The sequence below is a fragment of the Seriola aureovittata genome, chromosome 16 (assembly GCF_021018895.1).
Source record: "Seriola aureovittata isolate HTS-2021-v1 ecotype China chromosome 16, ASM2101889v1, whole genome shotgun sequence".
Lineage (NCBI taxonomy): Eukaryota > Metazoa > Chordata > Actinopteri > Carangiformes > Carangidae > Seriola > Seriola aureovittata.
The window spans coordinates 9924857-9948423 of NC_079379.1; the positions used below are offsets into that span (position 1 = coordinate 9924857).

Sequence of the window (23567 nt, forward strand, 5' to 3'; positions counted from 1 at the left end):
CAGAGATGTGAGAACGTGCTGGAAGGACGACCATCTCAGCAGCGCTCCATCAATCAGGCCTTTATGGCTAGATGGAAGCTGCTTTGAATAAAAGGCATATGACAGCCCTTTTGGAGTTCACCGAATGGCTTTTTTAAAGTACTCAAAGAGCATGAGGAAAAAGATTCTCTCAACTGATGAGACAAAAATTAAACCCTTTGGGCACAACTCCAAGCAATTTGGAGCACGGTGGTGGCAGCATCATGTTATGGGGGTGCTTCTCAGCGGCAGGAACAGGGAGACTGGTCAGAATTAATGAATGCAGCCAAACAGACAGGTTCTTGAAGAAATACATGCTCCAGAGTGCCAGCAACCTGAGACTGTGTGACGGTTCATCTTTCAGCATGACGACACTGGAATGATGATGCTTTTTCAATTTGCAGAAATTTCTAAAACCATGTTTTCACTTAGTCTTTTAGGGATATTGAGCATAGATTGGTAGCAAAATCTTTACCTACAGGTTGGTTTAAGGTTGTTTAATATTAGTTTCAGTTGCAAATCTTGTTATCTTTAAACAGTTTGTGATGAGTCTGTTCATACAGGAGAAGCAAAACATTATCAGAAACACCCGACAATTTAATGGCCCTGACTTAGACATATTTGATGGCATATCTGAAGGCTGTTAGAGGTGGTGACTGAATTTGTCTGTTTTATTTAATACTGTGCAGCAAATATTCTGTGAAGAGCTTTTTTAGTCAGTGTTGCAACTATTGTTCCTCAAGTGTTTGGCATGAGTCATCATGATTCAGTAAACTTTTCACCTTACCACTTTTTATATAATTTTTTTAATTTATGAGCCTGCAATTCAAGCTTAGAACACCTTATTACAAATTAGTGAAACCTAGATGAGTGATATGATTCAAATCAATATGACAATGCAGAAGAAATACTCTTCGTATCTATATATCACAATATGGCAACTGTAGATTTACTGTAGATACCAGTGAATTATTGCCCTGGTGTAATTATGCACATTTTTCTCTTGTTTTCAACTTAATACTGTATAACCTGTGAGTTGTAGCTTTTGCAGCTGCTTTTCGATTCACATTGATAGTGGAGCTAGTGGCATGGCTTTAGGGATAGCGTCTGTTGGTAGGTTGGTCGATCCACCATTTTTGGCAAGGCTAAAATATCTCAACAGTTATTGGATGGATTGCTTTGAATACTGTACAGATATTCATGGTCCCTAGAGGAAGTATCCTGCTGCTATAGACTCTTAGTCTTGTTGATGAATCGGTAACAAACTTTTGTAATGTGGTAAGAGGAAAAGTCATATCAATTATACCCATCTCAACACTGACTGAAAGTCATTTAAAGGTAATTTTCTTAACAGCACTGCAAACTATGTCAATCATCACCTCTGATGGTCCATTCCCTCCAGGTGAAGTAGACAGTAGAGTTTGTCGACTATCAGATTATGTATTGATTTGCCTAATAATGTAACTGTAATAACTGGAAACAACTGAAGTTGTGTCAAGGTTCATTGTATGAGTGTAGATTTCTTATATTTTTGCAGAACATTTTATTGTTCATGGATAGCAAATATTAAATTTAAACAGACACATACAAGCGCACACACAATTTCCTGGTGTCTAGCCTCTGTCAACACGTCCCCAGTTTAATACCATTTATGAGATCTTTAATATTAACTGGGGGAAATAAATACGATATAGAGTGTTGTGTGAGTCTCCCTAGTTCCTCTTTGATTCTGCTCACCCAAAATCAAGCACACAGTTCAACAGTACAAATATATATACCATTTAGTAGTAAATCCCAACTACCCCCCCCCCGTTGTTAACTTAAAGCCGGTAGTTGGCTCTGACCCTGACTTGTTATTTTTTCAGATGGTGTTCCTGTGTGGACTGTACCAAAGTCGCCCTCAGGGGAGCAGTTGAAGAACGGAGGTCTGACTCCTCTACAATCAGCCGAGCCCTCCCCGGCTCTCAGGATAAGGGGTCTGTCCCATGGTGCTGAGGTGAGAAACAGCATGTCGTATTGTCAATTATCACCTCTCCCTCAGGCTCTTCTTCCTCTCTGCTGTTGTTTTCGTGTTAGAGATCTGGGTTTTTTAGTGTGCCAGTTGTGTGACTGAGAACTGCACAATTAATTGAGCAGATACTGAAATATTGTCTAGTGCGATTTCTAACTGCATTTTTCCTGATATTGGAGAGTGTTTCTGACAAGTTACTTTACAGATTGTTGTCAAGACTGTGATTGGTTGGATGGTTGTGAACAATATCATTGTACACGTTTTCTTTGGCTGGTGTTTCTGTCCAAGGTTGCAGCTGCATGCAGTAAGGCCTGTGTGTGTAGGACATAGATTTTTGCATGTATTTGATAGTGACGGCATGGCTTCAGAACAGAAACACTGGGAGACATATGATATGACTTTAAGCTCATCAGCTGGAATGAAACTGCATTTATACGTTATAACCATTAGTTGACCAGGGTTCACCAGAGAGCATTTAATCAGACTGGGGAATTCTTTGTTTCCTATCCTTAGCCTTGTTAACAAACCACCTGATTTATTAATATTATGCATTATTCATTTAAGTACTGCTAACATTTGTCAAAGTACATTTTTAGATTGGTTTCCTGCTTCCTGCTTTTCCAGGTAGCCATTGTTCAATTTATTAAGTGTTGCTTTATTGGTAGAAACAATTGTACTTCTCCTACCTAAGGTCTTGAAGCAAATTTGTGATTTGTAATATTGGGCTATATAAATAAAATTGATTTAAAGGTAGTTAAACCATTTAAGAATATATCCGATTATCTGAAAAATGCATTGTTACAAAGCTTTTTCTTTCTGCTGTTCATGAAAAGTGTCCATCTTGGAGGTACATGGTTTTTACTAGACGGCCCTGATTGTAGGCAGGGACCATATCCTTGTTTGTGCGTGCAATTAAAAACCTTCAAGATGTAATTTTGAGAGTCAGCTGCCATTAAAATTATGAGCTTTTGTTTTCAGGAAATTCAACCCACAGAACAAAAGATAAGTAAACATGGGCATAATTAAGTCCAGTGGCCATTTTCTTGCATTAAATAGTGGGCTGATCAGTGTAGCAAATGCTTACTGTGATGGATTAAATATCTTTTCAAGGCTCTAAAAGTCAATTTTCTTGCCGTTGTGAAGTGAATTAAAAGCAAATTACTACTTGCAAGATAGGAAATGGAATGAAATAAATCATTCATTCATTACTAATTCTAAACCTTCGTCTGTGTGCCAGCAGACTCAGAAACAAATCTGTGGTAGTGACGCTGTTAAGACGGGCAGGCTTTCTCTCTCACTGTCTTTGTTTCTCTTGCTTTTGCTCTTGTTGCCCAGCAAGGGAAGCAGTCATCGCTTCTGAAAGTTTTAACAGAGCTGCTGTCAAATAAGTGGGTCACACAGTACAGAGCTGGAACTGAGCCGATCCCAGGAGGGGGGTTTCATGAATTCCTGCCTGCTGCAGAGAGGGGCTGTCTGACTGTCTAGACCACACTTATCAGTGAGACCAGGTGACACTGACGTAGATGTACGTGAATCAGGTTGAGAGGAAGAGGGGTGGGTGAAAGTGTGAGGCTCAGAGATTGAAACATTGGTGCCTTGCTTTGCTGTCCTAAATGGAAAGCAGATGACTTAATGATCTAGTTAAAATGCTGATTATTAGCTTCAAAGGACAAAATCCACCCTAAAGGAAAGATTTTGCATTTGTTTTAATCCCTCTGAAGCACTTTGCAAACTGCTACATAAATTAAAATTATTACAATATTGTAATAAAAGTCCTAAAGCTGTTAAAAAGCAGTTAATCTTTCCATATCTTGCATTTTGCTTTTTGGTGGTTTATTCGGCTTCTTCCCATGAACACCTTGGAAAAATAAATGATTTGAGTTTACGTAAGAGTACTGTCAACTGCAGCTGCACTGGCTTTTGTTCTAGTAGCTGAGACACGTGCAGTTATCTAAAACAGCAGCTGTAAATATTTCAGTCTCTTTCTAGATTCATGCTTTCTGCACAAAGTCAGTTCTTTTGCTATAAACCCATAAGATGGAACGCAGAGATGCCAATGACTCACCTGACATTATTATCCTGCATGTAGAAAGTAGCACATATTGTAAATACAGTGAGTCATAGTGTGTTGTCAAAGTACAAAGTACTGACACATGTTGAGAGAAAGTTGGTTTCCAAGGAAATGATCACATTGTTGGTGATTTAAAAATTTTTTTATTCAATGGCATCTGAGGAAGTGTTTTACTACTACTACTAGTATTTTGTCTTCCTACCCTGTGGGTGTAAGTGCATCACAATGAGACAGATTTTACAATAAAGGTTGAAGATAACATTTTTCCTAAAGTTTTTTTGGGAAACAATTGTGAAACTTTAAAAACATACAGTTAATAAAAGCTGGAATAAGGATGAAAAAGATTTGCTACTGACACAGAAAACTGGCTCTACAGAAATATAGACTATGTTAAGATAAATAATAATAATAATAATAATAATAATAATAAGTAAAGAATAAAGCACATAACAGTTAACCCAATAGTAAATTTTAAATTATTTTGAATGTTATATTAGCAACACATTAGACAACTGGTATTATTGCTTACTTAGTTATCTCAAATTACAGTCAACAACAGTCACAAAATAGCTTAAAGGTAATTGTCCAATTACAAAATAGTAGATGTCGCAATTAGTGCATTTAAATGCAGGCTAGAGTCTTGGTTATGATCAGATTTTTGGAGTATCCTGGTTTTATCTTGTCCTGTTTTCAGAGACTTATATAAGGTCTTATCCTGGTTTTGAGGGTTAGGGTTAGGTTAACATGGCTTTGCTACTTGGAGTAGCTACTCCAATAGAAACAGGGAAACTGTTGCATTTAAGCACCTTGAGATTTCTGAATATTTTTTGCTGGTAAAGGACATAGTAAGAGAAATATAAAATGGGAAATAGAAATGGTGATAAATCAAGACACAAATCTGCTATTGAACTTTGTCAGCAGGAGTCGCTATACCGACAAACCAATTGTCAGTTGCAGAACAGCTAGTATGATTATTTAATTCATCTGCGATTATTTTCTTGAGTCAAAGATTAATTTGCTCCATAAATTTTCAGAAAATGATGTAAAGACTGATTCACCAGACCAACAGTCCAAAAATCTTCTCTAACTATATCGTATATGACAAAGAACAGCTCTCTATCATCACATTTGAGCAGGTGGAACAACTAAATGTTGGCTTTTTTTTTTTATTTTCTAAATGTGATCGAAATTAATTTCCTGTTGATGGACTAAGTGATTAATCAACTCTTCTAATTACTTCAGCTCTAGCTTGGTCACACACATCCGACAAAAAGGCAGATGTTAACAATGTCACTTAAACTGCTATGGAACTTTGCCAGCAGGGGTTGCTGTAGCAACAGAATATTCAGCTGAAAACCTACTGCTAGTGTCAGAACAGTGATGACAGGACAAAGGTTGTTCATTTTGCCTTTTTGTAAACACAGGTCACATTTCTGAAAGACCTCTGTCACATGAATCACAGTGATCTTTGGCTCAGTCATTCTATTATTCAAACATAACAGAATAATGGAAACCTCAGCTATGAATAACAAGATGGGGCAGGAGTCATCTCAGCAGCATTTACTGCCACATCCGCTCATAATAGCCTCTTTGTCAAATATTAAACTTGTGTCATTTACCTGTCATAAGTCTGCATTGTTAAACAGCCTGTTAAACACTTGCGTCAGATCTTATAACAAGCATTTAAATCTAACCTCAAAACATTGTACAGGAAGCAAGTAGGGACATTTTACCCATGATGTGAGCAGTGAATTAGCTCCCTGACTTAACTCCACAAAGGATTTACTGTGGCCACAGCAGTCTAATCTAGGAGCACAGAGATTTAATCTGTCATGTTAATGATCATTTTCCATTGACATATGAGTGTAAAATGGGTATTAACGGCGTTGTGGTGTCAGCCCATTTACAGCTAATTGTCAAGCTGTTCAACATACTTCATGCTGCACAACTAAGAGCAGAAAAGGGAGGGCAGCTCATAATAGTGATTTGCTTCCTTCCAAGATATTTCAGACAGTATTATGGCAGCTATGATTCAGGGGGCCTCAGCCCAACCACCTGCACTGACATTCCTGCCTCTGCAGTATGTTTCTGCCAACCGAAGTATGAGCTTTTTAGGATACTGTTCTCCACCAATGGGTAATGCCAAATCATGACTGTCAAAAAATTAGTTATAGACTTTGAGGAAATTATAAAAATGACCTTGTGGGATGATTTGATGGTATTCTTACAGAGCCCCAAAAGGAACACTGCCTGAACAATGTTTGTGTTAGCCAAAAAAACATTTAGCTTGTAGCTACAATGAGACCTCATATTGCACAACATGTTGATTGAGTGTCAACAATGGAAAAAATTACTATAGGACTGTGAAAGGTGTCGTTCTTGGCGATGAACCCACAGAGATCTATCACCCTCTAACTCTAGGGAGCATTTTGGAGCTTTTCAGCTCATTGTTTTGGTTTTCCAGCCCACAGATTTACTGTTTTGGTTCACTCTCACAGCTCTTATCAGCATCAATTCCAGATGCAGCAGTCAACTGTTGTTAGATAAAAAGTTTTGATAAACCCACTGTACGCTACCTGCTTAGCACCAAATGCCAGACAAACACAGTCAGTTTCTAGCTGGTGAACACAGTGGAGAGTGTAGCAGCTAAAATGTATGATGTTGATCCGTGTCTGCTGAGTGTGTAAATAGCAACACTGCTAACGTTTGCAATATCAATTTGGAAAAGTGAAAATTTGTTGTTTTTACAGGTTGTTTTACAGGTTGCTGATGCAGGTTTTAATCCACCATAAAACTGGACAATTATCTATCAGTTTGTAAGAAAAAAGGAAGTTAAAGGTAACTGTAGACTAATCTACAAGTGTCCACTGTAAATTACTCTGGCTGTCAATGCATAAATCATATGTGAAAATTTCTCCTGATCTGCACTTTATTCTCACATTGTTACATTTAATGTGTAGCTTTATTTTCAGACCATTAACACCTGCAGTTAGAAATTATGCATACTGTAAAAGGTTAGTTCTGCTTTCTACTAAAGCTTTCTACTTAAGGGTTTTAAAGTCATAACTAATTGTTTTAAAAAAAACAACTTCTTTTTACTGCTCTCCATCACATCTAATATTTTGAACTTTCCTCCCGCCTGTTTCTCGGCTCTGCCCTGTGGCTTGAACCAGATTTCATTAGAGCCTTCATAGATGCTCTCCTTGTTATTTAAAGAACAACAGCAGAGAGAAAGAGGAGATGCAGTACAGATTGCCAAGGCGCATTACCGCAGCTTGACACTGACGTTTATTCATCTTTTAACAAGATTCAGCACCATCATCCATTTGATTACTCCCTGTGCAGAGTGATTGAACGTTTTGACTTGGCATGAAGGAGATGGGAAGGTTGAGGAGGGAAAGCTTTTTCTCAGGTTGATTGTCTTACCTTTATTGATGAAGGTGATGTTTAGATAATGGAGTACAGCGGTTGGGATGATCATTTATCTGATGTTTATTGTTTGGCACTGTAAAGGGGGGTCTGGTGAGATGGTTATTTTGCCATCTTGTGGCAGTGAAACACAATGCAGAGAGAATTAACTGCAAAGTGCTCTGGGTCACTCAATCTGGAGGTTTCTAATCAAGACAGTCTTTAGTATGCAGCCAACATGAAACATGCACTTGTATACATGTTAAATAATTAATGTTTTTAATGAAATGTTCCTGCATAGCTGCAATTTCGGTATTTGCTGCTCAGGTGTTACCATGACATCCTACCTTAAATGATGGGCAACATTTCCAGTTCCAGTAAAGCTCAAGGTCACTTCTTGATCTGATTTTCAATTTATAATCTTGGTCGTTTGCCAGTTAACCATTTTCCCTGCAATCTCATGAGTAGTCTTGAGAGCTAGGAAGAAAACACATTACTCCAGAATAATAAAGGTTTGCCGTTTGAATTATGTAGCAGCACAGCGGCATTTGATATTCAGTCCTAGTATGCAGCCAACAAGAGAGTAAGCACAGGGTCGCTGCGTGACTGCGGGGAAAATGGAGGAAAAGATGCTGGTGCTTGCAAAAATCAGGTGGGTTTACGCATTAGAAACAGCACCAGCATATTAGACCTGTCCACTGTAATACTCAGGATATGAGCTGCTGCTGGGAACAGAGAGTTAATGACAAATCTTCAGTCAGTTCTGTATTAACAAGGAAAGGCAGAGTAGATGGGAGAATCTTCTTTTCTGAGTGCCTTTTGGTTGAGCGCTTTATTCCTGGTGTAAATCTGTTAAAGAAAGATTTTATTTTATTTTTTTCACCTTTTTACATCAGATCAGATAGATTTTCTTTTCCTTCATAAGCAGTAAATGTGTCAAAAATCTGTTTAAAAATGTCAAACTTCTATAGAGACAAAAGAAGCAATGGCACTAGTTGTAAGACAAGTCAATTTTATTTATAAATCCTCAAATCACAAATTTGCCTATAAGGAGTTTGTGATCTTTACAGCATGTGACACCCTCCATCCCTAGATGTTTTCTGAAAAGGGAAAACTCCCTGAAAACTATCCTTTAACTGGAAAAAAAAGAAATAAACCTCAGAAGAACAACAGAGGGGGGATACCTCTTATGGGATGAGCAGACAACAGATGCTGTATGTACAGAACAGACAGAAATAATGATCATGTGATTCCCCGCAGAAAAACAAATAATTTAACGATTGTGTCAGAAGATGGTTTTATTTCCTCTCTCTTGTCTTTTCCTGTATTTTGAGCTTAAAACTCTTTCCCTCTCTCCTTGTCTGAGTTATTGTTTCTGTATCCCAGCAGAGGGCAGCAGAGTCATCCGCTGTGTTTCAGTGCATTAGTCTGTTTGGCTATCTGAGCCAGCACCATTTATACACCAGATGAATAGTTTTTTGTATTTGTAGGTTTTCTGGTGTGGTCATCATGCAATATGCAAAAGAACAATGAACTGAAGTGATTTTTTGAAGTTCACCGATGAGAGTTTTAGCCTCGAAATGGTGTTAAATTGATGCAGTGACTATATAAAGGTCCTTGTCAGTTCAAGTTTCATAACAACAAATAATGATCAGTGTGTGTTCTCAGCTTCTCTTCAGTCTGTTCAGTGGGGAGAATATCAACCCACGAGTCTGTCTCTGCTCTTTAATCCAATCTCTATTGAACCTGCGGCTTTTGTTTGGGAGACTGAATGCGGCACCTGAATGCCTGTTAGAAACCTCCTTTGTCTCTCACTGCAATCCTAAAAAACACATATTTAACTCCTCACAGATTTTCAAAGTGGCAACCATGAAACACTTATTTCTTCTAGCTTTAAGCGAAACCTTTTGTAATGTTTGTAAACCAGCGGCAGATAACCAGGTCAATACAGCGTTCCTGACTCTGCATTGATCTGTGCCAATAAACAAAAGTAATGACATTGAAAGTGTTAATGTGAAGCCTGCTGGATCAACATTAACAGTCTCATTTAACAGTGAAGACATTGACTATGGTGAGATTGCTGAATGAGTTACATAAAGAGATTCCTTACACCTGATTATAATGTAAGCAGTGTAATGCAGCTGAAACGACATGATTAAATGTAATCGTCTCCTCTGAGTACGGCTGGTTTGGCTATTTAACAAGAAGAGTTGCATTTTAGTTTAGTGTTCTCATCTGCAGTGACTGAAGCTCCCTGACAAAGACATTTGATGCTCAGTGCTTCTGAGTTTTTGATCTTCTTCAGACTTCATATCAGAGAAAGAACGGTTAGTACAAAAGAGATTTCCACCACCTCAGGTGTGAAGACAGGAAATTGGAAATGGTGAGATGATTGATATTGTTTTTCCACTAAAAGGTTTAACTACCTTGTAAAAAAAAAAAAAAATCTTTAAAGCACTTCATCTGATCCATTTAGCAAATTCAGATAGATTTTTTTGAATATGCAAATAGTTTCAGTTCAGTTTCAAACTTTTAACAGCTGGATGCAAGATGGACTGAAAAGTCCGTTCTTGGTGTATGCACACCTGAAGTTTCAAGTTTATACAACACATTTGTGTAAGTATTATAGTGGACATATGACTGGCTCCAAACTCATCGTGATGCTGCAAATCAAGCTGTACTCATGTCTTAAACTCAGATTCAATGTGAGCACAGAGAAACTTTTCCTCTTCAGCGGTTAAATTTGAAAATAGCTTTCTAGTGTCAAACTCTGCAGATACGTCATTCTGCACAGTGAAAAGTGAGGTGACAACAAGTAAAACACATCTTTGAGTCAAGGGGCGACTTATAAAAAACTGATGCACATTTACCCTTCGTATTGTAGGTATTGTAAAAATTCTGAATGAGTTTGACTATAGTTACAATCAGAGGAACATGTTATGATGGATGATCACAGACTGGTATAAGTTTAATCAGGATACTGTTTTGAAGCCATTTTAAATTTTTTAATGGCAGCACAAAATGATACCTGTTGTCCTCGCAGGTCATAAATGACCCGGTCTGTTTTGACTGTTTCTAATAGTGTGTTCTTGTGTGACTTGTCATAACTGTTTTGCCAAAGCTCCAGTATCTACAGCAGGAGATGTATTGTAGTAGTGGTCTTTTTAGGGTTAATTTCTTTTAAAAATCATTTAGTTTAAAAAGTTGATACAGCAGGAGATTTAACACCAGGACCTTGTCATACAGGAGCACTGCAGCTTTGGGCTCAGGGTCTCAAAATGTATGTGGTTATGTTTTAGTATACTGTTAAACTGCTACACCTTTAACTTGAACGAAACTCTGGATGACTCACCCTCAAGTGTAGTAGTTTCTTTTATCTGTGTGTGTGTGTGTGTGTGTGTCTCTGTGTGAGTGGGTGCCTCAGCAGTTTGTCTAAACCGGCTGTATTTCATATCTTCTCATTAGATGCTGCGCTGATGTAATTGCTCATTATAACTTATACATACTTGCCTCACTTTTTGAAGACATGGGACAGATTTGGGAGGTCTGACTCTGGTGCAGTGTCGATCCGCTGTCTCATTCGTGGCCGTTCAACTGATGTCAACCGTTTTTTTAGCCTGTGGTTTATTTGTGGTAGTTTTGTGACTTGATGGTTCTTCTGGGTTCCTTACCCCCAGAGAAAAGACTTTCCTCACATCACTGCTTTACGGCTTTAATGTATTTACTATTTTGCTTTTGCTTCACCCTGGTATATCATGATCTCTGCTTCAGCAACATTTTACTGTAACTCTGACAGTTTTTAAACATTAGTGGTACAGTTCAGACAGAAAGCCTGGAGCTAATTTAGATCTGCTGTTTTGCAGTACAGTCCCTACTGTTAATCTTTTACACAGTGCTATGTCTGTGCTGACGTTCTCTGTACAAAATCTTTTCAGACATTTAGGTCCTGATTTGAGTTCAAGCAGTAAATGCATTTTATCATTTAATAACATTCAGCCAATAAAGCTGCTAATCAAGATAAAATTGCAATAGATCTTATTAGTAAACATTATAAACACTCATATATTTACACAAACTGACATATGCTCGGCGAAAAACCTCTATCTTTGAGTTGAATGTCAAATGGGACCCCAACTGGATGCCCTTAGAAATTGTAACTCAAAAGCTTTTCAGTATCTACCCCAGAAGTTGACATTCAAAACATACCTGACATTTAACTGAGGAAGTGGAGCTACAATAATACACTTAGCTGCAGCTTCAGCTGTGAACCCGTCAATTTATTCAAATATCTGGCTCCTCCTTGTCGTGATTCTAATATAAACAGATATAAACCATACAGGCAGGAAGTTCAATGAATATTTGACAGTTGGATTGGTGATTGATTTTGAAGGATGATTGATTTGTCAGTGAACCTTTTGATATCAGGCATGAGAATAATACCAGGACCAATAAAAAACAATGCCTGATTTTGCTTCAATATGACAACACATGGAGTCTGAACAGCAAAGACTATATCAGTGGAAATACAATTTCATCTACAACTTACACAGATTTGAAATTGGCACAGATAGACTTGTTAGTTTTAATTAAGTTGACTGATTAGTTGTACGAAAGATAATTTGGTTCAACTAACCATTTATTCATAAAGTAAAATGGCTTTGATAAGTAAAATACAGAGAGAATTTCGAGTTCAGCTTGAGCTCTCGAAACTTTCTGTCATCTTGTAAGCAAACTGGGTAATAAAGTAAAAATAATCGACAGATTAACTAATAATGAAAACATTTGCCTTAACAATCTCAACATATTTCATTCCATTCTGCCTCTTTCCTCTTACGTTCAGTTTCATAATCAGAATGAATTTTTGCAGGCCCTTCTACAGTGATAGACTTACACTCCCATCCAAAAGTATTGGAAGTATTTTTGCTGTAGACTGAAAACATTTGGGTTTGACATCCAAAGATGAATATGAGACAAGAGATCAACATTTCAGTTTTTATTTCCAGGTATTTACATCTGGATCTGATACACAACTTAGAAGATAGCATTATTTGTAACGGAACACCAAATTTTTAGGTGAGCAAATGAGTCTTAATATTTAGTTGCAAATCCTTTGCTTGCAATAACTGCATCAAACCTGTGACCCATTGACATCAACAAACTTTTGCATTCTTCTTTTGTGATGCTTTTCCAGGCTTTCACCGCAGCTTCTTTCAGTTGTAAGGATGTATTGTATTGTATCTTTTTTTCCATCTTGACTACATACTAACTGAAGGAGGTGAAATCCACTTCACTTTAACATGCACACTTCAAAGATAGAGCTAGAAAGAGGACATATCTGTCGGAGAATGATTCCACAGGAAAAGGTTTTCGGGCAAGGGTGGAGGTTTGCTTATGGATGGTAGGGTTTATTTTCCATTGAAAAATCCCATTAAAATGTCACCATGACTACTATGACATTCTCATGCCTTACTATACTATGACTTTTTTTATGCCTCTTAATCCTTACTATACTATGACGTTTTTATGCATTACTAGACTATGACATTTTTATGGCTTTTTATGCCTTACTGAAAAGATGATTTCTAATGACAGTGAATACACAATCAGACCAATAAGTCAACACTTAATTGGGGCTGGTTTTATTTGTGCACGAAGGACAGATCTGGCATGAGGCACATGTCTGTTTCTGAGTAACAAAAGTTCAGTTGCTGGTTCGTTTTTTGCCCTCTGATGTACGTGACAAAGTGATTTTGATATGGAGATCTTCATGTCCGTGGGGCCTCTTAGCTGTTACTCGTCCTTCTTCAGAGCTCCTGAAATCATTCTCCATCCATGGGGCTCCAACCATATAAGCAAACACAGACATTCATCAATCTAACTACTACCTCCAGATGTGTCCTAAACATAGTGGTGTCCTACACATATGTAAGGACAAACAACACTTAAGTCAAAGTTACATGATGCATTTAAAACAATTATTACTTTGTGCTATTCTATGTCTTACTATACTATCACATTTTTATTCATTACTGTACTATGACTTTTTTATGCCTTGATATACTATGACCTTGTTATGCCTTATTATATTATGACTTTTTTTTATTCTTTATTATGCTATGATGTTTTATACCTTACTATACTTTGATCTTTTTATGTCTTACTATACTATGACTTTTTATGGCTTACTAAACTATGACTTTTTATGCCTTACTATACTGTGACTTTTTTATGCCTTACTATACTATGACTTTTTTATGACTTTTTATGCCTTACTATACTATGACTTTTTATGCCTTACGATACTATGACTTTTTTATGCTTTACTATACTATGACTTTTTGTATTGAGGTTTTATGCCTTACTATACTATGACTTTTTTATGCCTTACTATACCATGACTTTTTTATGACTTTTCATGCCTTACTATACTATGACTTCTTTTATGGCTTACTATACTATGACTTTTTTATGATTTTTTTATGCCTTACTATCTATGACTTTATGTCTTACTATACTATGACTTTTTTATGGCTTACTATACTATGACTTTTTTATGCCTTATTATATTATGACTTTTTTTTATTCTTTATTATGCTATGATGTTTTATACCTTACTATACTTTGATCTTTTTATGCCTTATTATATCATGACTTTTTTTTATTCTTTATTATGCTATGATGTTTTATACCTTACTATACTTTGATCTTTTTATGTCTTACTATACTATGACTTTTTTATGGCTTACTAAACAATGACTTTTTTATGCCTTACTATACTGTGACTTTTTTAGGACTTTACTATACTATGACTTTTTGTATTGAGGTTTTATGCCTTACTATACTATGACTTTTTTATGCCTTACTATACCATGACTTTTTTATGACTTTTCATGCCTTACTATACTATGACTTCTTTTATGGCTTACTATACTATGACTTTTTTATGATTTTTTTATGCCTTACTATCTATGACTTTATGTCTTACTATACTATGACTTTTTTATGGCTTACTATACTATGACTTTTTATACCTTATTATATTATGACTTTTTTTTATTCTTTATTATGCTATGATGTTTTATACCTTACTATACTTTGATCTTTTTATGTCTTACTATACTATGACTTTTTTATGGCTTACTAAACTATGACTTTTTTATGCCTTACTATACTGTGACTTTTTTATGACTTTTTATGCCTTACTATACTATGACTTTTTATGCCTTACTATACTATGACTTTTTTATGATTTACTATACTATGACTTTTTGTATTGAGGTTTTATGCCTTAATATACTATGACTTTTTTATGGCTTACTATACTATGACTTTTTTATGGCTTACTATACTATGACTTTTTATGCCTTACTATACTATGACTTTTTTATGCTTTACTATACTATGACTTTTTGTATTGAGGTTTTATGCCTTACTATACTATGACTTTTTTATGCCTTACTATACCATGACTTTTTTATGACTTTTCATGCCTTACTATACTATGACTTCTTTTATGGCTTACTATACTATGACTTTTTTATGATTTTTTTATGCCTTACTATCTATGACTTTATGTCTTACTATACTATGACTTTTTTATGGCTTACTATACTATGACTTTTTATGCCTTATTATATTATGACTTTTTTTTATTCTTTATTATGCTATGATGTTTTATACCTTACTATACTTTGATCTTTTTATGCCTTATTATATCATGACTTTTTTTTATTCTTTATTATGCTATGATGTTTTATACCTTACTATACTTTGATCTTTTTATGTCTTACTATACTATGACTTTTTTATGGCTTACTAAACAATGACTTTTTATGCCTTACTATACTGTGACTTTTTTAGGACTTTACTATACTATGACTTTTTGTATTGAGGTTTTATGCCTTACTATACTATGACTTTTTTATGCCTTACTATACCATGACTTTTTTATGACTTTTCATGCCTTACTATACTATGACTTCTTTTATGGCTTACTATACTATGACTTTTTTATGATTTTTTTATGCCTTACTATCTATGACTTTATGTCTTACTATACTATGACTTTTTTATGGCTTACTATACTATGACTTTTTATGCCTTATTATATTATGACTTTTTTTTATTCTTTATTATGCTATGATGTTTTATACCTTACTATACTTTGATCTTTTTATGTCTTACTATACTATGACTTTTTTATGGCTTACTAAACTATGACTTTTTATGCCTTACTATACTGTGACTTTTTTATGACTTTTTATGCCTTACTATACTATGACTTTTTTATGATTTACTATACTAAGACTTTTTGTATTGAGGTTTTATGCCTTAATATACTATGACTTTTTTATGGCTTACTATACTATGACTTTTTTATTCCTTACTATGCCATGACTTTTTAATGACTTTTTATGCCTTACTATACTATGAATTTTTTATGGCTTACTATACAGTGACTTTTTTATGCCTTACTATACTATGACTTTTTTATGACTTTTTATGCCTTACTATACTATGACTTTTATGCCTTACTATACTATGACCTTTTATGCCCTACTATACTATGACTTTTTTATGGCTTACTATATTATGACTTTTTTATGGCTTACTAAACTATGACTTTTTATGCCTTACTATACTGTGACTTTTTTATGCCTTACGATACTGTGACTTTTTTATGACTTTGTATGCCTTACTATACTATGACTTTTTTATGCCTTACTATACTATGACCTTTTTATGCTTTACTATACTATGACTTTTTTTATTGAGGTTTTATGGCTTACTATACTATGACTAATTTATGGCTTACTATACTATGACTTTTTTATGACTTTTTATGCCTTACTATACTGTGACTTTTTATGCCTTACTATACTATGACTTTTTTATGCTTTACTATACTATGACTTTTTGTATTGAGGTTTTATGCCTTACTATACTATGACTTTTTTATGACTTTTCATGCCTTACTATACTATGACTTCTTTTATGGCTTACTATACTATGACTTTTTTATGATTTTTTTATGCCTTACTATCTATGACTTTATGTCTTACTATACTATGACTTTTTTACGGCTTACTATACTATGACTTTTTATGCCTTAATATACTATGACTTTTTTATGGCTTACTATACTGTGACTTTTTTATGCCTTACTATACTATGACTTTTTTATGACTTTTTATGGCTTACTATACTATGACTTTTTATGCCTTACTATACCATGAGTTTTTTAATGACTTTTTATGCCTTACTATACTATGACTTTTTTATGCCTTACTAGACTATGACTTTTTATGCCTTACTATACTGTGACTTTTTTATGCCTTATTATACTATGACTTTTTTATGACTTTTTATGGCTTACTATACTATGACTTTTTATGCCTTACTATACCATGACTTTTTTATGACTTTTTATGCCTTACTATACTATGTCTTTTTTATGTCTTACTAAACTATGACTTTTTATGCCTTACTATACTGTGACTTTTTTGCCTTACTATACTGACTTTTTTATGACCTTTTATGGCTTACTATACTATGACTTTTTTATGGCTTACTAAACTATGACTTTTTATGGCTTACTAAACTATGATTTTTTATGCCTTACTATACTGTCACTTTTTTATGCCTTACTATACTATGACTTTTTTATGCTTTACTATACTATGACTTTTATTATTGAGGTTTTATGCCTTACTATACTATGACCTTTTTATGGCTTACTATACTATGACTTTTTTATGGCTAACTAAACTATGACTTTTTATGCCTTACTATACTGTGACTTTTTTATGCCTTACTATACTATGACTTTTTTATGACTTTTCATGCCTTTCTATACTATGCCTTTTTATGCCATTAATATACTATGAATTTTTTATGCCTTACTATCTATGACTTTATGTCTTACTATACTATGACTTTTTTACTCCCTACTATACCATGACTTTTTAACGACTTTTTATGCCTTACTATACTATGGATTTTTTATGGCTTACTATACTGTGACTTTTTTATGCCTTACTATACTATGACTTTTTATGCCTTACCATAGTGTGACTTTTTATGCCTTACTATAATATGACTTTATTATGACTTTTTATGCCTTAATATACTATGACTTTTTTTATGCCTTACTATACTATGACTTTTTTATGGCTTACTATACTGTGACTTTTTTATCCCTTACTATACTATGACTTTTATGCCTTACTATACAATGACCTTTTATGCCCTACTATACTATGAATTTTTTTATGGCTTACTATACTATGACTTTTTTATGGCTTACTATACTATGACTTTTTTATGTCTTACTATACTATGACTTTTTATGCCTTACTATACTATGACTTTTTTATGCTTTACTATACTATGACTTTTTGTATTGAGGTTTTATGCCTTACTATACTATGACTTTTTTATGCCTTACTATACCATGACTTTTTTATGACTTTTCATGCCTTACTATACTATGACTTCTTTTATGGCTTACTATACTATGACTTTTTTATGATTTTTTTATGCCTTACTATCTATGACTTTATGTCTTACTATACTATGACTTTTTTATGGCTTACTATACTATGACTTTTTATGCCTTAATATATTATGACTTTTTTTTATTCTTTATTATGCTATGATGTTTTATACCTTACTATACTTTGATCTTTTTATGCCTTATTATATCATGACTTTTTTTTATTCTTTATTATGCTATGATGTTTTATACCTTACTATACTTTGATCTTTTTATGTCTTACTATACTATGACTTTTTTATGGCTTACTAAACAATGACTTTTTATGCCTTACTATACTGTGACTTTTTTAGGACTTTACTATACTATGACTTTTTGTATTGAGGTTTTATGCCTTACTATACCATGACTTTTTTATGACTTTTCATGCCTTACTATACTATGACTTCTTTTATGGCTTACTATACTATGACTTTTTTATGATTTTTTTATGCCTTACTATACTATGACTTTTTTATGATTTTTTTATGCCTTACTATCTATGACTTTATGTCTTACTATACTATGACTTTTTTATGGCTTACTATACTATGACTTTTTATGCCTTATTATATTATGACTTTTTTTTATTCTTTATTATGCTATGATGTTTTATACCTTACTATACTTTGATCTTTTTATGTCTTACTATACTATGACTTTTTTATGCTTACTAAACTATGACTTTTTATGCCTTACTATACTGTGACTTTTTTATGACTTTTTATGCCTTACTATACTATGACTTTTTATGCCTTACTATACTATGACTTTTTTATGATTTACTATACTATGACTTTTTGTATTGAGGTTTTATGCCTTAATATACTATGACTTTTTCATGGCTTACTATACTATGACTTTTTTTATTCCTTACTATGCCATGACTTTTTAATGACTTTTTATGCCTTACTATACTATGAATTTTTTATGGCTTACTATACAGTGACTTTTTTATGCCTTACTATACTATGACTTTTTTATGACTTTTTATGCCTTACTATACTATGACTTTTTATGCCTTACTATACTATGACCTTTTATGCCCTACTATACTATGACTTTTTTATGCCTTACTATACTATGACTTTTTTATGGCTTACTAAACTATGACTTTTTATGCCTTACTATACTGTGACTTTTTTATGCCTTACGATACTGTGACTTTTTTATGACTTTGTATGCCTTACTATACTATGACTTTTTTATGCCTTACTATACTATGACCTTTTTATGCTTTACTATACTATGACTTTTTTTATTGAGGTTTTATGGCTTACTATACTATGACTTTTTTATGCCTTACTATACCATGACTTTTTTATGACTTTTCATGCCTTACTATACTATGACTTCTTTTATGGCTTACTATACTATGACTTTTTTATGATTTTTTTATGCCTTACTATCTATGACTTTATGTCTTACTATACTATGACTTTTTTATGGCTTACTATACTATGACTTTTTTATGCCTTATTATATTATGACTTTTTTTTATTCTTTATTATGCTATGATGTTTTATACCTTACTATACTTTGATCTTTTTATGTCTTACTATACTATGACTTTTTTATGGCTTACTAAACTATGACTTTTTTATGCCTTACTATACTGTGACTTTTTTATGACTTTTTTATGCCTTACTATACTATGACTTTTTTATGATTTACTATACTAAGACTTTTTGTATTGAGGTTTTATGCCTTAATATACTATGACTTTTTTATGGCTTACTATACTATGACTTTTTTTATTCCTTACTATGCCATGACTTTTTAATGACTTTTTTATGCCTTACTATACTATGAATTTTTTATGGCTTACTATACAGTGACTTTTTTATGCCTTACTATACTATGACTTTTTTATGACTTTTTATGCCTTACTATACTATGACTTTTATGCCTTACTATACTATGACCTTTTATGCCCTACTATACTATGACTTTTTTATGGCTTACTATATTATGACTTTTTTATGGCTTACTAAACTATGACTTTTTATGCCTTACGATACTGTGACTTTTTTATGCCTTACGATACTGTGACTTTTTTATGACTTTGTATGCCTTACTATACTATGACTTTTTTATGCCTTACTATACTATGACCTTTTTATGCTTTACTATACTATGACTTTTTTTATTGAGGTTTTATGGCTTACTATACTATGACTAATTTATGGCTTACTATACTATGACTTTTTTATGACTTTTTTATGCCTTACTATACTGTGACTTTTTTATGCCTTACTATACTATGACTTTTTTATGCTTTACTATACTATGACTTTTTGTATTGAGGTTTTATGCCTTACTATACTATGACTTTTTTATGACTTTTCATGCCTTACTATACTATGACTTCTTTTATGGCTTACTATACTATGACTTTTTTATGATTTTTTTATGCCTTACTATCTATGACTTTATGTCTTACTATACTATGACTTTTTTACGGCTTACTATACTATGACTTTTTATGCCTTAATATACTATGACTTTTTTATGGCTTACTATACTGTGACTTTTTTATGCCTTACTATACTATGACTTTTTTATGACTTTTTATGGCTTACTATACTATGACTTTTTTATGCCTTACTATACCATGAGTTTTTTAATGACTTTTTTATGCCTTACTATACTATGACTTTTTTATGCCTTACTAGACTATGACTTTTTATGCCTTACTATACTGTGACTTTTTTATGCCTTATTATACTATGACTTTTTTATGACTTTTTATGGCTTACTATACTATGACTTTTTATGCCTTACTATACCATGAGTTTTTTAATTACTTTTTATGCGTTACTATACATTGATTTTTTTGTGCCTTATTATACTATGACTTTTTATGCCTTACTATACTATGACTTTTTTATGGCTTACTATACTGTGACTTTTTTATGCCTTACTATACTATGACTTTTTTATGACTTTTTATGGCTTACTATACTATGACTTTTTTATGCCTTACTATACCATGAGTTTTTTAATGACTTTTTTATGCCTTACTATACTATGACTTTTTTATGCCTTACTAGACTATGACTTTTTTATGCCTTACTATACTGTGACTTTTTTATGCCTTATTATACTATGACTTTTTTATGACTTTTTATGGCTTACTATACTATGACTTTTTATGCCTTACTATACCATGAGTTTTTTAATTACTTTTTATGCGTTACTATACATTGATTTTTTTGTGCCTTATTATACTATGACTTTTTATGCCTTACTATACTATGACTTTTTTATGACTTTTTTATGCCTTACGATACTGTGACTTTTTTATGACTTTTTATGCCTTACTATACTATGTCTTTTTTATGTCTTACTAAACTATGACTTTTTATGCCTTACTATACTGTGACTTTTTTGCCTTACTATACTATGACTTTTTTATGACCTTTTTATGGCTTACTATACTATGACTTTTTTATGGCTTACTAAACTATGACTTTTTATGGCTTACTAAACTATGATTTTTTATGCCTTACTATACTGTCACTTTTTTATGCCTTACTATACTATGACTTTTTTATGCTTTACTATACTATGACTTTTATTATTGAGGTTTTATGCCTTACTATACTATGACCTTTTTATGGCTTACTATACTATGACTTTTTTATGGCTAACTAAACTATGACTTTTTATGCCTTACTATACTGTGACTTTTTTATGCCTTACTATACTATGACTTTTTTATGACTTTTCATGCCTTTCTATACTATGCCTTTTTATGCCATTAATATACTATGAATTTTTTTATGCCTTACTATCTATGACTTTATGTCTTACTATACTATGACTTTTTTACTCCCTACTATACCATGACTTTTTAACGACTTTTTATGCCTTACTATACTATGGATTTTTTATGGCTTACTATACTGTGACTTTTTTATGCCTTACTATACTATGACTTTTTTATGCCTTACCATAGTGTGACTTTTTTATGCCTTACTATAATATGACTTTTATTATGACTTTTTATGCCTTAATATACTATGACTTTTTTTATGCCTTACTATACTATGACTTTTTTATGGCTTACTATACTGTGACTTTTTTATCCCTTACTATACTATGACTTTTATGCCTTACTATACAATGACCTTTTATGCCCTACTATACTATGAATTTTTTTATGGCTTACTATACTATGACTTTTTTATGGCTTACTATACTATGACTTTTTATGCCTTACTATACTATGACTTTTTTATGCTTTACTATACTATGACTTTTTGTATTGAGGTTTTATGCCTTACTATACTATGACTTTTTTATGCCTTACTATACCATGACTTTTTTATGACTTTTCATGCCTTACTATACTATGACTTCTTTTATGGCTTACTATACTATGACTTTTTTATGATTTTTTTATGCCTTACTATCTATGACGTTATGTCTTACTATACTATGACTTTTTTATGGCTTACTATACTATGACTTTTTTATGCCTTAATATATTATGACTTTTTTTTATTCTTTATTATGCTATGATGTTTTATACCTTACTATACTTTGATCTTTTTATGCCTTATTATATCATGACTTTTTTTTATTCTTTATTATGCTATGATGTTTTATACCTTACTATACTTTGATCTTTTTATGTCTTACTATACTATGACTTTTTTACGGCTTACTATACTATGACTTTTTTATGCCTTACTATACTGTGACTTTTTTAGGACTTTACTATACTATGACTTTTTGTATTGAGGTTTTATGCCTTACTATACCATGACTTTTTTATGACTTTTCATGCCTTACTATACTATGACTTCTTTTATGGCTTACTATACTATGACTTTTTTATGATTTTTTTATGCCTTACTATACTATGACTTTTTTATGATTTTTTTATGCCTTACTATCTATGACTTTATGTCTTACTATACTATGACTTTTTTATGGCTTACTATACTATGACTTTTTATGCCTTATTATATTATGACTTTTTTTTATTCTTTATTATGCTATGATGTTTTATACCTTACTATACTTTGATCTTTTTATGTCTTACTATACTATGACTTTTTTATGGCTTACTAAACTATGACTTTTTATGCCTTACTATACTGTGACTTTTTTATGACTTTTTATGCCTTACTATACTATGACTTTTTATGCCTTACTATACTATGACTTTTTTATGATTTACTATACTATGACTTTTTGTATTGAGGTTTTATGCCTTAATATACTATGACTTTTTCATGGCTTACTATACTATGACTTTTTTATTCCTTACTATGCCATGACTTTTTAATGACTTTTTATGCCTTACTATACTATGAATTTTTTTATGGCTTACTATACAGTGACTTTTTATGCCTTACTATACTATGACTTTTTTATGACTTTTTATGCCTTACTATACTATGACTTTTATGCCTTACTATACTATGACCTTTTATGCCCTACTATACTATGACTTTTTTATGCCTTACTATACTATGACTTTTTTATGGCTTACTAAACTATGACTTTTTATG

At 32.9% G+C, this 23567-nt stretch overlaps 1 protein-coding gene across 1 annotated transcript in view; it reads left to right on the forward strand.

Annotated features, from left to right (window-relative positions):
* The window catches only part of LOC130183777 (oxysterol-binding protein-related protein 10), a 90593-nt gene that overhangs the window by 44281 nt on the left and 22745 nt on the right, over positions 1-23567 (forward strand). Inside the window, exon 7 of the mRNA XM_056399461.1 lies at positions 1884-2014. Coding sequence (XP_056255436.1) covers positions 1884-2014 — 131 coding nt within the window. The remainder of the gene's footprint in view (positions 1-1883; positions 2015-23567) is intronic.